The sequence below is a fragment of the Equus caballus genome, chromosome 5 (genome assembly GCF_041296265.1).
Source record: "Equus caballus isolate H_3958 breed thoroughbred chromosome 5, TB-T2T, whole genome shotgun sequence".
NCBI lineage: Eukaryota > Metazoa > Chordata > Mammalia > Perissodactyla > Equidae > Equus > Equus caballus.
Window position 1 is genome coordinate 64498139 of NC_091688.1, and position 15244 is coordinate 64513382.

Sequence of the window (15244 nt, forward strand, 5' to 3'; positions counted from 1 at the left end):
TTGATTTAGATATACATTTTGAAAACTTTTTAATAACAATTGGTGGTGATTGACACAGACTTCTCTTTTCAGTAATTAATAAAACTGCAATGGAGTTGGGATGAATGGTGGCCAAAATTTATTCTCTCTTATATAGGACTAAAACCTGAGACAAGTCTCTTTAAGTTGTCATCAGCTTCTCAGAAAGACCCTTCCTCAAGTTCTTGTATATTTCAAAAGCTATCCCAAGGGAAACAGATGTGTCAGAAGTTAAAAGAACAGACTGATCAACTGAAGACTAAAGTAATACTTTTAAAGCTTATTATGAACAATAAAAGTAACCAAGTTTAAACATAAGATACCATGCCATTAATGAAATGTTGCATTTTTCACTGCAGATACAAGAATTTTCCAAAAGCATAGCACAGGACTCTTCCTATCGTTTTCAAGACAAGAGGCTGGTAATAAATTTTATCCAGTTTTTTAAATCTTTATTAGAGAATTCGCCATGGGTAAATACAAATGACTTCGTAACCCCAAGTTTTCTCTACACTGGTGGGAGTGGAAATGCTCTGGCAGGATATTTCTTGCTGAAGACTAAACTATCTTTGTGTTACACAAGCTAAAAGAGCTTAAAATTCTATTTCTATGTGTATTTAGCCCTCTCTCTTTCTCAGGGGATCTGTTCCTTATGACTGTTATTTGTCATCAGTCACCCCATAGTAAATCTGACACCATGGGAGGTTCGAGAGAATAACATGTCAGCTGTTACAAAGGGCAAGCCTGTCCATAGTTGGGGGTCCTTGTGGGTGCAGGTTATAGAGATGGCAGTATCTGGCCGTTCAAAATAGAAAACTTTGAAAACTTAAACTCTATCTTGAAGCTATGCTTTCCAGATCAAACTCTTTGACTTTCACATCCTTGCTTATTGTTGCATTTCATCAAATCACTTATTTATGTTGTAACCATTACAGCCGTGTTCATTAGTGCCAGGATCGTGGGAAGTGGGGGTGGAGCATGGCAATGGGGCAAAAAGCTGAGACTGGTAAAGCCAGAAATGTGCGAAGTTGAAGATGTAGTTTAGGCCATTGGGTCAGCAACAAGGCAGGGGGTCAGAAATCCTGACGTAAAGGACACAAGCAAAGCTCAGGGCAGCCTATGCTTCAGAAACCAGACAGCATAGACAAAAACCAGGAGGACCTGAGTGTTAAGAGATACAGGTCATTACTCATTCGTTCATTCATCAGAGTAATTAAATAACTCATTCATTCATTCAGCAAAGCCTTATCAGTTACTTCCTATGTCCCAGACTCTGTAACAGGCACTAGGGATTTGGAGATGAAGAAACTATTTCTTTTTCAAGCAGTTTATAGTCTCCCAGGAACAACAGACTGGTAAACAGACAAATTCAGCTTGAGAATTGTTACAGATGATACTAACGGCAGCCTAGAAGAGGCTCACCCTTGCCCATTAGAGCAAGGCACTTTAAAAGGCTTCCTGGAAGTGACTTATGAGCTGGGCATTATAGGGGGAATATGGATGCTCCAGGAAAAGGAATCAGCAGGTGCAATTGCCCACAAGAAGGTGCTGATAGTGTGAGGAACTATATGGCACTGTAATTGACCAGGTGGAGCTCAGGGTACATGTGGTGAAGAGGAAGGGAGAAGGCTGGGGAGGTAGATGAGGACTACATCATGAAAGGCCTTTACACCGTGCTGAAGAGTTTAGATTTTATCCCGAGGTTGAGTGATGTGCTAACAATGGAGGATTTAAAGTTGAGAAATGGTGAGCACCGTGGGGGCAAGACTGTCGGCACAGAGACTGGTTAGGAAGCCATAACCCAGGCAACAAGTTATGAGGGCCTGAAACAAGGCTGGCAATGAGGATGGAGAGGAGGACAAATCTAAGGGTTTAAGGAAGTGGTGGCAGACTGAAAGGGGTGAATAAAGGAAGGGAAGAGGCTTGGCTGACTTCCAGATTTCTAGCGTGAGCAACCAAGGTCAGGAATAAAAGTGGAAGATCCAGTTCAGAATGGGTATGGGAGGCAGGCAGGAGGCAAGATGTCAAGTTCAGCTTGGGGCATTTTGAGGTCCCTATGGGACATCCAATTGGAGGTCTGGTAGGCAATTAGAGCAATGGACCTGGATCTCAGAGGAGTTTTTTGGGTCAGAAATGTAAATTTGGGTATAGTTGTGGGTTGAAGCTATGGGGTGGATGAGACTGCCTAGGCAAACATGCAGAGTAAGCAGTGAAGAAATCCAAGGATAGGATCATGGGAAACAGCAACCAGGAGCAGGTAAAGGAAAAGAGGTCCACAAAGGAGACCGATGACGAGTGACCTGAAAGTTCAAGGCAGACTTGGAAGGAGCAGAGCTGTAGAAGCCAAGAAAAAAGAGGCTTTTAAGAAGGGGGAGGGGGCCGCACCATCTGCTGTTGGAGTAAGGAAGGGAAGCAAGATGTGCATTGGATGGAAGGCAACCAAGAGGTCATGGGGGACCTTGGCAAGACTGGTTTCAATGAAGTGGTGAATCTATGGAAGCCAGATTACGGAAGTTAAGGGGTGAATGACAAAGGGGATCTCCAAAAAGCCAGGCTTTCGGGAACTGGGAGAACCCAGAATTTTAAAGGGCCGAGCAAAGCAGACGGAACTGGTTCAAGGCACGAGCCTCCAGAGGCCTTGATTCAGGAAGTTACTTCCTGATGTTAGAGGGTGTGTGGGGATTTGTGTTGGGACTGAGAGGAGGGTAAGGATGACCCCTCACAGTGCCAGCCTTGGTCTGAGAGGTCCAGGCCCATTTGGTTCAGTGTTGGAAGAAGGCTGGACAGGGCTAAACCTAACCATCTCAGCATGAGCAGCACCACATAGTAGAAAGCATTTGGATTTTGGAGCAGAAATCTTAGTTTTATGTGTTGGTTGTACAATCTTAGACTCCCATCTCAGAGTTTTTATGAGAATTAAATGATGTATAGTTATGGCTAGAAAACTTGCCCTATCTTCTTCTGAGACTTAACACAAGTTAAATTCCAAGATCCTAAATTATAGTTCATAATTGGATTTCTTCTTTCCTTTGAACACCTAATTCCTTCTCATGGCTTTAACTGCCATTTTCGCTACCAATTCCTAACTAGTCCTAACTTCTCATCTATAGCTCCAAATGTTTGTATCTTCACTTGGATATCCCACTCTTTTTTTTTTTTTTTTGTAAAAGATTTAATGTAATGCAAAAAAAATAAATAAATAAAAATACAGGGTAAACCAGAAAGTCCCTCTTTTATCCCCAACTCCCTATTTCTAATCTCTTCCTCTGAGATAACCGCAGAAACATGGTTAATAGTTTGGGAGTACTTCTCCATTACATTTTCTATGCACTTATATTTCCATATATGTGTTATATATATGTTTCCATAATAACACATACAACATATATGTCTTACTCTACATCTTGCTTCTTTCACCCATCAATTTGCCTTGGAGATCTTTCAAAGTTAGTACAAATAGATTTATCCAATTCTGATAAGGCTAAGTTATTTTGCACTAACCATTTGTTTGATTTAGCTTAGTTTCACATTTTGTAGATAAGCATATGTGAACAATGTTTATTTATTTATTTATTTATTTATAAATTTATTTTTTTATTAAGGTTATAAAAGTTAACATCCTTGTGAAATTACAGTTGTACATTATTATTAGTCATGTTGTAGTTACACCACTTCACCCCTAGTGCCCTCCCCCCACCCCCCTTTCCCCTGGCAACCACCGATCAGTTCTCTTTGTCCATACGTTAACTACCACCTATAAGTGGAGTCATACCGAGTTCGTCTTTCTCTGTCTGGCTTATTTCACTCAACATAATACTCTCAAGGTCTATCCATGTTGTTGTGAATGGGACGACTTTGTCCTTTTTTATGGTTGAGTAGTATTCCATTGTATATATATACCACAACTTCTTTATCCAATCATCAGTTGCTGGGCACTTAGGTTGGTTCCATGACTTGGCTATTGTGAATAATGCTGCAATGAAGATAGGGGTGCATAGAGCTTCTGAAATTGCTGATTTCAGGTTCTTAGGATATATACCCAGTAGTGGGATGGCTGGGTCATAAGGTATTTCTATTCTTAACTTTTTGAGGAATCTCCATACTGTTTTCCATAGTGGCTGCACCAGTTTGCGTTCCCACCAACAGTGTATGAGGGTTCCCTTTTCTCCACAGCCTCTCCAACATTTGTCACTCTTGGTTTTGGATATTTTTGCCATTCTAACAGGTGTAAGGTGATATCTTAGTGTAGTTTTGATTTGCATTTCCCTGATGATTAGTGATGATGAGCGTCTTTTCATGTGTCTATTGGCCATCCGTGTATCTTCTTTGGAGAAATGTCTGTTCATGTCCCCTGCCCATTTTGTAATTGGGTTATTTGATTTTTTATTGTTGAGTTGTGTGAGTTCTTTGTATATTATGGAGATTAACCCTTTGTCGGATAAATAACTTGTGAATATTTTTTCCCAATTAGTGGGCTTTTTTTTTTCTTTCAATCCTGTTTTCCCTTGCCTTGAAGAAGCTCTTTAGCCTGATGAAGTCCCATTTGTTTATTCTTTCTATTGTTTGCCTCATGTGAGGGGTTATGGTGTCCGAAAAAATTCTTTTGAAGCTGATGTCAAAGAGTATGCTGCCGATATTCTCTTCTAGCAGACATATTGTTTCAGGCCTAATTTTTAGGTCTTTGATCCATTTTGAGTTTATTTTAGTAAATGTGTATATCCCACTCTTACTGAAAATTCTATCTCATCCGACATTGGCATCTTTCTTCAAACTCGTTAGCCTTTCCAAATTCCTCATTTTAGTCAGGGGTTTCACATCCTTCCACCTCCTAGTTTAGAAACCTGAGCATTACCTGTGAGATTTACAGTTATCAGTCAGTGTCCTGACAGGAACTAGATGGTTTACTCCATTGGAGTAATTGAGGAGAGCTTAATAAGGGAAACAAATAAAGGATGGAGAACATCTCATGGAAGGAACAGTGGGGCAGAAAGGACAGAAGAAGAGCAGATACTAGAGCCTAAGGAGAGTAGTTATAGCTGTGGGAGAAGCTGTCAAGCTCTGTGGCTTTTGGCAGAGAGACACAGCCAATCTATGATGATACAGACAGGAGGAAATGAGGGAAATAAAGACCCCTACCTCATCCTTCTTCAATTCCTTTCTCTTGCTGTTGCCTCCCATTGTCTGAAACCAACCAAAGCCAGGGGAATGGGAGCCTGTTGGTGCAGCCCATTGAAGGTCAGCCTCCAGGCTGGGACACAGAGAAAGATGGAGGATGGATCTGGGGGGAAAATGGAAAACATCTACCACATTTGCCGCTTTTTATACCTCACAACCAATATATTTCCAAACTTGATTATTCATTTTAAATAATAATAAGAATTAATAAGAATGATGATGATAGCTACCATCTATTAAGTATGTACTATGCTCTCAGCACTAAGCATTCTCATTTTCACAATATAAGGTAAGGACTTTTATTATCTGAGATGAGAAAACTGAAGCCTAGAGTTCAAGTTGACTAAAATCATACAGTTAGTAGGTGACAGAGTCTGAACTTGAACTCTAGTGTGTCCGATCCTGTAACCCCACTATGCTATATTCCTGCCCTTGGCAGTATCTTTCTAATTCATCCTTTCCTCTCCATTCCCATGGATGCTGCCTGGTTCAGACCCTCCTGAGCATACTTCAAGCCTCACTGAAGTCTTACTTCTTCCACTGAGCCATGGCAAAGTACTCCAATCCACGGTCTCTTTTCCCAACTGGAATAAAATCCCTGAGACCAGTGACTGTGGCTGATACAACTTTTGTATCTCTCACACTTTTGGCCCAGGGCCAAACATAGGCAGTGCTCAGGGAATGTTTAGTGACTGGGCCAGCTGTGCTGAAGCCTCTGTACATCAAGACCAGACCCGACTTACACAGTTTAAACATTCGTCTGCTCGACGATGTACGTGGTGACATCTGGAGGACACATTTGGAGCTTCTGGCTAAACTTCCTGCTGTTCCTTTCCCATCTCACCCTCCAGGTGCCACAGACTCAAACCTAAACCTCAAACTCAAACTCAAACCCCTGACTTCATTCTTTTTAAGATCCTTGTGGCTTCAGGTATGCTTCTTGGAGCTCCAATTTCCTCCTCTATAAAACTGGGATAATGAAATCTACTTTGCAACATTTACAACATTGTTGTGTGGATTAGATAAGATAACAAACTGGAAAGTGCTCTATAAGCTAAAAATCATTCTGCTAATATGTAGGATTGTTAATGTCCCATTAAGGAAGTTCGGAGGCCTCTGAGTGGGTTCTGGGAGAGAAATCAGAAGGAACTGTACTTCTCAGCTTTGTGCTATGAGGGTGTTGTAAATGCTGAGATGGCTCTTAGTTGTATGTACATTAGATGGCAGACTCCGAAACCAAACAATTGCCGGGAGAAGGATGGCAGCTTCATTCTGACACTACTGTAGGTCACACCCTCATTGTGTTTTTGGGAGAAACAACTACACACACAGGCTTACACGTGAATGATTCCAGTGACTTCACTGCTACAGGTCCTGGAGAAGCTGCAGGGACGTCTTGAACTGCTGGAGCAGGAATTTCTGGCCAAGAAGGAGAAGCATCTGAGTTTGAAGCAGCAAGTCCACAAGCACGAACCCCCAGCTGTTGGTGACTTTGATCCAGAAAGGTCAGGCTGAAATTGTGTGAGGTGGAGGGATCAGAGGTGACTTCCTTTAGGTGGGATTCTGATATGGCTGCTGGCTTAGCTTTAACATTTTCGTTTTATCGGGATTTGTGGATCCCTCACCCCAACGTTAGCCAATCTAACAATGATCCTTTCTTACCCACTGCCCCTTTGGAATTGTCTGTTAATGGGAAGGAAAAAGGGGAAAAAAGAGAGAGAAGAGAAAGCAAAAGAAATAAAGTCAGGAGTGGGGAGAAGGAGAGGACAGAAGGAACTTGGAAAGAAGGCCCTCTAGGGTTAGTGTGTGAGTCTTTCTAGCATTTTCTTGTGCTCCTTTGGGTCTCAGAACCAATTATAATGACATTCAACAAAATGCAATATGGTGGCACAATATCTCTCCTCCAGAAGAAAAATGTTCATTTGGGGCACTCCGTCTGGGTCAGTGCCCAACACAGGACCTTACACATAACAAGAAGTCCATAGTACCTGTTGCATAGGGTGACACTTGTTCATTGGTGGCAGAGTTTTTGCTGATGCTAGACCAGTGGCTCTCAAATGATTCCTGAGTTAATTCACATTAGAAACCTAATGGGTGCACCTTCGTATTGAAGTTTCCAACTAGCCATTTTTATGGCACCACGCTCCTCTCTCTCCAATCCAAATAATCTTAACATGCATTCCAGGACTCAAGGCTAGGATTGTTTCCATATAATTTCCTGGTATGAATTAAAAGCATCCATTTAGTAGATTTAATATTTGTAAGTTCAACTCTTTCTATTCAGAGCATTTTAACACAAAATCATGCTTGATGCCAAAATATTTTAATGGTTTATATTTTGGCACTAGCATCCTGAGGTATTTTTCCCAAAGTACAATTTTACTTTTTCAAAATGAATGAACTCTCTGTCTACTGTTATTTCAACACTGAGTAATTAGACAGCAAGGATGGGGTTTTAATATTGATTTTCTTCCCACAAGGGCTTATTTTTTTTTCTGGGAAAAAAAGATCTCCACATGCTTTCACTGTTTGTTTAAAAATTAATAGAGTAAGGATATTTATTTTCTAAGGGATCCCACTTGTTTTGGCAATCGTTTTAAAGACAGGCCTCTGTGCACATGAAGACCAAAGTTATGCAATGCCTTATTTACACCCTGGTTACACCCACACTGTGCCTGGCCCCAGCACAAATCAGAAGAGTTTCAACTGCAATTATATCCCAGTACAGGAGAAGCTTTCAACACTTGGGCAAGGGAAGAACCTGGCCTCTCCCCAAACTCAGTTAAAGCCACCTCAGAGAAGCAAAGACTGCTGAGCTTGAGATTGGTCCTCTTGTTCTTGCTGGGCGTAACATGGCACTGAGCAGAACCCCATACAGCCCTTGAGGGCTTGGCTTGTTGAGAACCTTCTAAGTGTTGAGTCCAAAGGCCATTGTGGATGGCTTTCTGTAGGGGGAGAAGAACCTTGCAAATTCATCGGCTAATCACTTGTTTAAGTCAGCTACTGTGCTCTTACTAAAACCTTTTATTGCTTTTAAAAGGTAATATGCAAAAATACGTTTGGATTTAAAGCACCTTGTTTGTCAGAATGTAGTCTGTTAGTCATCTGATTCTTTCACACACGAACACCAGAAGCCAAGGAGTCAAGAAATGAGGCTCTAGGGGCTGGCCCCGTGGCCGAGTGGTTAAGTTCGCGCGCTCCGCTGCAGGCAGCCCAGTGTTTCGTTGGTTCGAATCCTGGGCGCGGACATGGCACTGCTCATCAGACCACGCTGAGGTAGCATCTCACATACCACAACTAGAAGGACCCACAACGAAGAATATACAGCTATGTACCGGGGGGCTTTGGGGAGAAAAAGGAAAAAATAAAATCTTTAAAAAAAAAAAAAGAAATGAGGCTCTACCTCCATCAATCCCCCTTTCTGATATTATCAGCGTATAATCTCGTCTTCTGCTCTACAAAAAAGATCACAAATTCCCTCAGAAATGTCCTTTCTCCATCCCCAACTCTGCATGTCTTCACCTCCTCTTTCTTCCTTTACTCACTTTCCAAGCGTGGTCCTTGAGCCCATCTCTTCACTCTACCTTGCTCCATCGTTTCACTTCCTTTCCATTTTCAGGCTCTCCTTGTCCCCTGCTTAATTCTCTTCTGCCTGCTAGATTAGAACATATTTCCCTGTGTTTTATTTGATTATCAGTATGGTTTTTCATGCTTAGGTCTTTGTCCCACCACTTATTGACTAGGGCAGGCTTTCCCCATTGGTTGAAAAAGCCACTTTTATCATATACAAAACCTCCACATGTGGATGGACTGGTTCTATTCCATCCCATTGATCTATATTTCCATCATGTCATTAACCACACAGTTTTAAATTACTATAATTTAATGTATATTTTGAAACGTTTCTTCTTTTTTAAACTTTCTTTAGCTATTCTTACACACTTTTCTTACTAATAAACTTTATAATGAGTTCACCAAGTTTCCTTAATAAAATTCCATTCGAGTTTTGTTTAGGATTGTGTCGAATTTACAGATTAGTTCAGGAAGAGTTAAAATCTTTGTAATGAGTATTCTCATCAAGGAGCGTGTTTTCTTCATGTAGATTTCACACATTTTTTGGTTAGATTTACTCCTAGCTATTTTATAGTTTTTCAGAGTATGGTTAATAGATTTTTCCCTGATCAATTAACAGGAAATAAACAAAATTGTGTATTTAACTTGTACTGGCTACCTTATGCAATTCTGTTCTTAGTGTTTTGCTGATTTTCACTTTATTATCTTAATTTTTAGGTACCACAATCATAGCATCTGAAAATAATGGTGCATTCTCCCCACTCCCATTTTCTGCCTAAATATTTATTCTTTATATCTTTTCTTCCCTCCAGTTCTTACATATCACATTTCTTTGTATTGCTTCATTTTATTTACTAGGTTTTCCAGAACAATATTGAATAATACTAATGAAAGCAAGAATTTTTGTCATGTCCCTAGTGGTACTGGGAATTCTTCCAAGTATGATGATTGCTGTAGGTTCAAGTAAGCTTTATCAAGAAAGTTTCCTTCTATTCCTAGTTTACTAGGACTAGGGTTTTTGTTTTTTTTAGTTTCCTTTTTAAAGATTGGCACCTGAGCTAACAGCCATTGCCAATCTTTCTTTTTTCTTCTCCTTCTTCTCCGCAAAGCTCCCCAGTACATAGTTGTATATTCTAATTGTAGGTCTTTCTGGTTGTGCTATGTGGGATGCCACCTCAGCATGGCCTGATGAGCGGTGCCATGTTTGCACCCAGGATCCAAACCAGTGAAACCCTGGGCTGCTGAAGTGGAGCGTGCGAACTGAACCACTGGGCCACAGGGCCGGCCTGTTTTTTTTTTAATTTAAGAAAATGTTTAAATGAGATTTAGAGATCTTTTTTTTTTTTTTTTAGGAAGATTAGCCCTGTACTAACTACTGCCAATTCTCCTCTTTTTGCTGAGGAAGACTGGCCCTGAGCTAACATCCATGTCCATCTTCCTCTACTCTATATGTGGGACGCCTACTGCAGCATGGCTTTTGCCAAGTGGTACCATGTCTGCACCCGGGATCCCAACCAGTGAACCCCGGGCCTCTGAGAAGCAGAATGTGCAAACTTCACTGCTGCCCCACCAGGCTGGCCCAGAAATCTATTTTTATTAATTTTTATTAGTTTATTAATCTCCTTTAATCTATTAATGTTGTGAAGTACATTAATAAATATCCTAATTTTAACTATAGAATGAGTTGGGAAATTTCCTTTTTTTTTCATGTCCCAGAAGAGTTACTTAAACTCTTTGTAGTACTCACCCATAATCCCACTTGCCTTTTGGGGGGTAGATTTTTTATAATCTTTTCTATTTTTCTCTGGTTATTAATCCTTTCAGATTTCCTACCTCTTTTTGAGTAGATCTTAATAATTTATATTTCCCTAGTAACTTATTCATTTCACTAGATTTTAAACTATGTTGATATGAAGTTGTTCAATTCCATTTGATTTTAAATTTTTCTTCTGGTATTTTTCCTTTCTCACTCTTTTTTTTTTTTCAGTTATTTTATTGAGATCACCTTGGTTTATAACATAGTATAAATTTCAGGTGTACATCATTATATTTTGGTTTCTGTATGGACTGCATTGTGTTCACACCGAATGTCTAGTTTCCATCTGCCACTGTACATATGTGTCCCTTTGCCCCTTTCACACTCCCCCAACCCCCCTCCCCTGTGGTAATCACTAATCTGTTCTCTGTATCTATGTGTTTGTTTATCTTCCACATATGAGTGAAAGCATGTAACATTTGTCTTTCTCTGTCTGACTTATTTTGCGTAGCATAATTCTCTCAAGGTCCATCCATGTTGTCACAAATGGCACAATTCCTTTCTCATTCTGAGTGTTATTTATGCTTCTCAGTCAGACTTTCCAGTGGTTTATTTTATAAATATTTTGAACAGAATGTTTTATTTTATTGATCAAATTCTTTTAAATTTAATTTATTTCTCCTTTTGTGCATCTTTTCCTTTCTTAGGTTTATTTTGTTGTTATTTTTATGCCTTCTTGTTTTGGGTACTTAGTTTATTGATTTTTGAATTTTCACTTAATAATGCATTTTAACACTGTGAATTTTCCTCAGAGTACTGCTGTAGCTGTATCATGTTGGTTTTCGTATGTCATTCTCTTATTTACTATCCATTTGTAAATTATCCCTAATCTCCGTTTTTATTTTCTATTTAACCCTAAAGTTATTCAGATGAATGTTAAAAATTCCAATTAGATAGTTTTTTTTGCTATCTTTTTGTTATTGATTTCTAATGATCAGAGAATGTGAGTGGTATAACTTTTCAAAGACTGTTTTAAGAGCAATTTAGGTTCACAGCAAAATTAAGAGGAAGATACAGAGATTTCCCATATGCTCCCTGCCCCAGCACATGCATAGCCTCCCCCACTATCACATCCCTCGCCAGAGGCTTCATTTGTTACAGCTGATGAACCTACATTGACATGTCACCCAAACTGCATAGTTTACATTAAGTTTCACTCTTCCTGCTGTAAATTCTATGGGTTTGGACAAATGTATAATATGTATCCATCTTTATAGTATCATACAGAGAATTTTCTCTGCCCTAAAAATGCTCTGTATTCTACTTATTCATCCCTTCCTATGCACCAACCCCTAGCAACCACTGATCTTTTTATTGTTGCCATAGTTTTGCCTTTTCCAGAATGTCACATAGTTGGAATCATACAATATGTATGTAGCCTGTTCATATTGGCTTCTTTCACTTAACAATACGCATTTAAGTTCCCTCCATGTCTTTTCATGACTTGATAGTTCATTTCTTTTTAGTGCTGAATAACATTCCATTATCTGGATATGCTATAGTTTATTTATCCTTTCATCTACTGAAGGACATCTTGGTTGCTTCCAAGTTTTGGTGATAATGAATATAGCTGCTATAAACATCCATATGCAGGGTTTTTCTTAAATTTTTTTTAAATTTTATTTTTTGAGGATGATTGGCCCTGAGCTAACATTTGATGCAAATCCTCCTCTTTTTGCTGAGGAAGATTGGCCCTGAGCTAACATCTGTGCCTATCTTCCTCTATTTTGTATGTGGGATGCCTGCCACAGCATGGCTTGATAAGTGGTGCTAGGTCCACATCTGGGATCCAAACCAGTGAGTCCTGGGCCACTGAAGCTGAGCACGTGAAGTTAACCACTATGCTACTGGGCCAGACCCCATATGCAGGTTTTTGTATGGACCTAAGTTTTCACCTCCTTTGGGTAAATACCAAGGTGCATGATTGCTGGACCATATGGTAAGAGTATGTTTAGTTTTAAAAGAAACTGCCAAACTGTCTTCCAAAGTGGTGTACCATTGTGCATTCCCACCAGCAATGCATGAGAATTCCTATTGCTCTGCTTCCTCACCAGTATTTGGTGGTGTTAGTGTTCTGAATTTTGGCCATTCTACTAGTGTATAGTGGTATCTCATTATTGTTTTAATTTGCATTTCCCTGATGACAACCGATGGGAAGCATCTTTCCATATGCTTACTTGCCATCTGTATATCTTCTTTGGTGAGGAGTTTGTTAAGGTCTTTAGCAGCACATTTTTTAATTGAGTTATTTGTTTTCTTATTTTTGAGTTTTAAGGTTCTTTGTATATTTTGGACAATAGTCCTTTATCAGATGTGTCTTTTGCCCATATTTCCTCCCAGTCTGTGGCTTGTCTTCTCATTCTCTTGACATTATCTTTTGCAAAGAAGTTTTTAATTTTAGTGAAATCTAGCTTACCAGTTATTTATTTCATGAATGGTGCTTTTGGTGTTCTATCTGAAAAATCACTGCCATTCCCAAGGTCATCTAGGTATTTTCCTATGTTCTCTTCTAGGAGTTTTATAGTTTTGCATTTCACATTAGGTGTATGATCGATTTTGAGTTAATTTTTGTGAAGAGTGTATAGATTCTGTGTATAGATTCATTTTTTTGCATGTGGATGTCCAGTTGTTCCAGCACCATTTGTTGAAAAGATTATCTTTGCTTCATTGTGTTGCCTTTTCTCCTTTGTCAAAGATCAGTTGACTGTATTTATGTGAGTCTATTTCTGGGCTCTCTGTTCTGTTCCATTGATCTATTTGTCTGGTCTTTCACCAATACCACTCTGCACTGATTACTGTAGCTTTATGGTAAGACTTAAAATTGGGCAGTCTCAGCCCTCCAACTTTGTCTTTCCTTTCAATATTGAGTTGGCTATTCTGGATCTTTTGTGTCTCTATATACACTTTAGAATCAGTTTGTCAATATCCACAAAAGAACTTGCTGGGATTTTGACTGGGATTGCATTGACTCTATAGATCAATTTGAGAAGAACTGACATCTTGATAATATTGAGTTTTCCTATCCATGCATGGGATCTCTCTCCATTTATTTAGTTTTTTGATTTCATTCATCAGAGTTTTGTAGTTTTCCTCATATAGATCTTGTATATATTTAATTAGATTTATACCTAAATATTTCATTTTTTTGGATCCTAATGTAAGTGGTATTGTGTTTTAAATTTCAAATTCCACTTGTTCATTGCTGGTATGTAGGAAAGCAACTGACTTTTGTATATTAACTGTGTATCCTACAACCTCGCTATAATTACTTATTAGTTCCAGGAGGTTTTTTTTTTCAGTTGATTCTTTTGGATTTTCTACAGATGATCACATCATCAATGAACAAAGATAGTTTTATTTCTTTCCAATCTGTATACATTTAATTTCCTTTTCTTGTCATATTGCATTAGCTAGGACTTCCAGTGCAATGTTGAAAAGGAGTGGTGAGAAGGGACATCCTTGCCTCGATCCTTGCCTTGTTCTTGATCTTAGTGGGAATGCAGTAGTATAATTTTTAATGTTTTGGAATTTGTTGAAATTTTTCTTTTACCAGTTAATACATGTAAATTTTTGTAATCATAATGCATTCAAAGAAAATGGATTATCTTTTTTGTGTAAAATATGTATTTATATACACATGTACATATATGTACATATACCTATACATCAAGCTAGCCAGTCCTGGTGGCCTAGTGGTTAAGATTCACTGCTCTCACCACTGCAGCCCAGGTTCATTTCCTTGTTAGGGAACCACATGCCCCATCCGTGGGTTGTCATACTGTGGCAGCTGCGTGTTGCTGTGATACTGAAAGCTACACCACTTGTATTCAAATACTAGCAGGGTCACCCATGGTGGACAGGTTTCAGCAGAGTTTCCAGACTAAGACAGACTAGGAAGAAGGACCTGGCCACTCACTTCTGAAAAAGGTGGCCATGCAAACCCTATGAATAGTATTGGAGCATTGTCTAATATAGGAACAGAAGGTGAGAGGATGGCTCAGAAAGACCAGTCAGGGTTTCACTCTGCTATCCACAGGGTCTCTAGGAGTCTAAATTGACTTGAAGGCACTAACAAAAATAGATCAAGCTCATTAATTAAATTATTCAGATACTTCATGGCATTCCTCTTTTTCAATTGATATAAAAAATTATTTGCATAGAATCATAGCTCTTAGAACTATAAAGGACCTCAAAATAATCAGATCCAGATAAGCAAAATATTGTTTTCCTATATTATAGTTGAGACATTGGAGGCACAGAAAGATTTACTGATTTACCCAAGGACACACAGCTAATGAATAACAAAATGAGGATTAGAGCCCAGGGCTTTGGAGTGAAACTATAAACAGGATGCCTGTCAGGGCAAGTGTCCATTATCCTTCCTGTTTGAAGACAGACCACATTAATAATATGGATCAATGCTACATTCAAGAACTGTTGTTACTAATTAGACTGTTTACTGCGTGCCCTATCAGATGCCTGTCTCTTTATGTTTTCTTAGAAAAGTGGAAGGTGAAATCTTCAAGTTGGAGATGCTACTTGAAGATGTTAAAGAGAAAATTGATAAAGGCAAATGCACTTCAGCTCTCTCTCTTCCTGTGAGCTCTCCAATCATCCTGGATGAGTTGGCATCCACATCCTCTCCATCTTTAAATGAGGTAA

At 39.2% G+C, this 15244-nt stretch overlaps 1 protein-coding gene across 10 annotated transcripts in view; it reads left to right on the plus strand.

Moving 5' to 3' along the window:
• Positions 1-15244, plus strand: part of AKNAD1 (AKNA domain containing 1) — a 57540-nt gene that overhangs the window by 25388 nt on the left and 16908 nt on the right. For all 10 annotated transcript variants that reach the window (XM_070268596.1, XM_070268590.1, XM_070268592.1 and 7 more), the window contains 4 exons: positions 137-282; positions 378-440; positions 6565-6698; positions 15084-15240. In XM_070268596.1, the coding sequence (XP_070124697.1) occupies positions 137-282; positions 378-440; positions 6565-6698; positions 15084-15240 (500 nt within the window). The remainder of the gene's footprint in view (positions 1-136; positions 283-377; positions 441-6564; positions 6699-15083; positions 15241-15244) is intronic.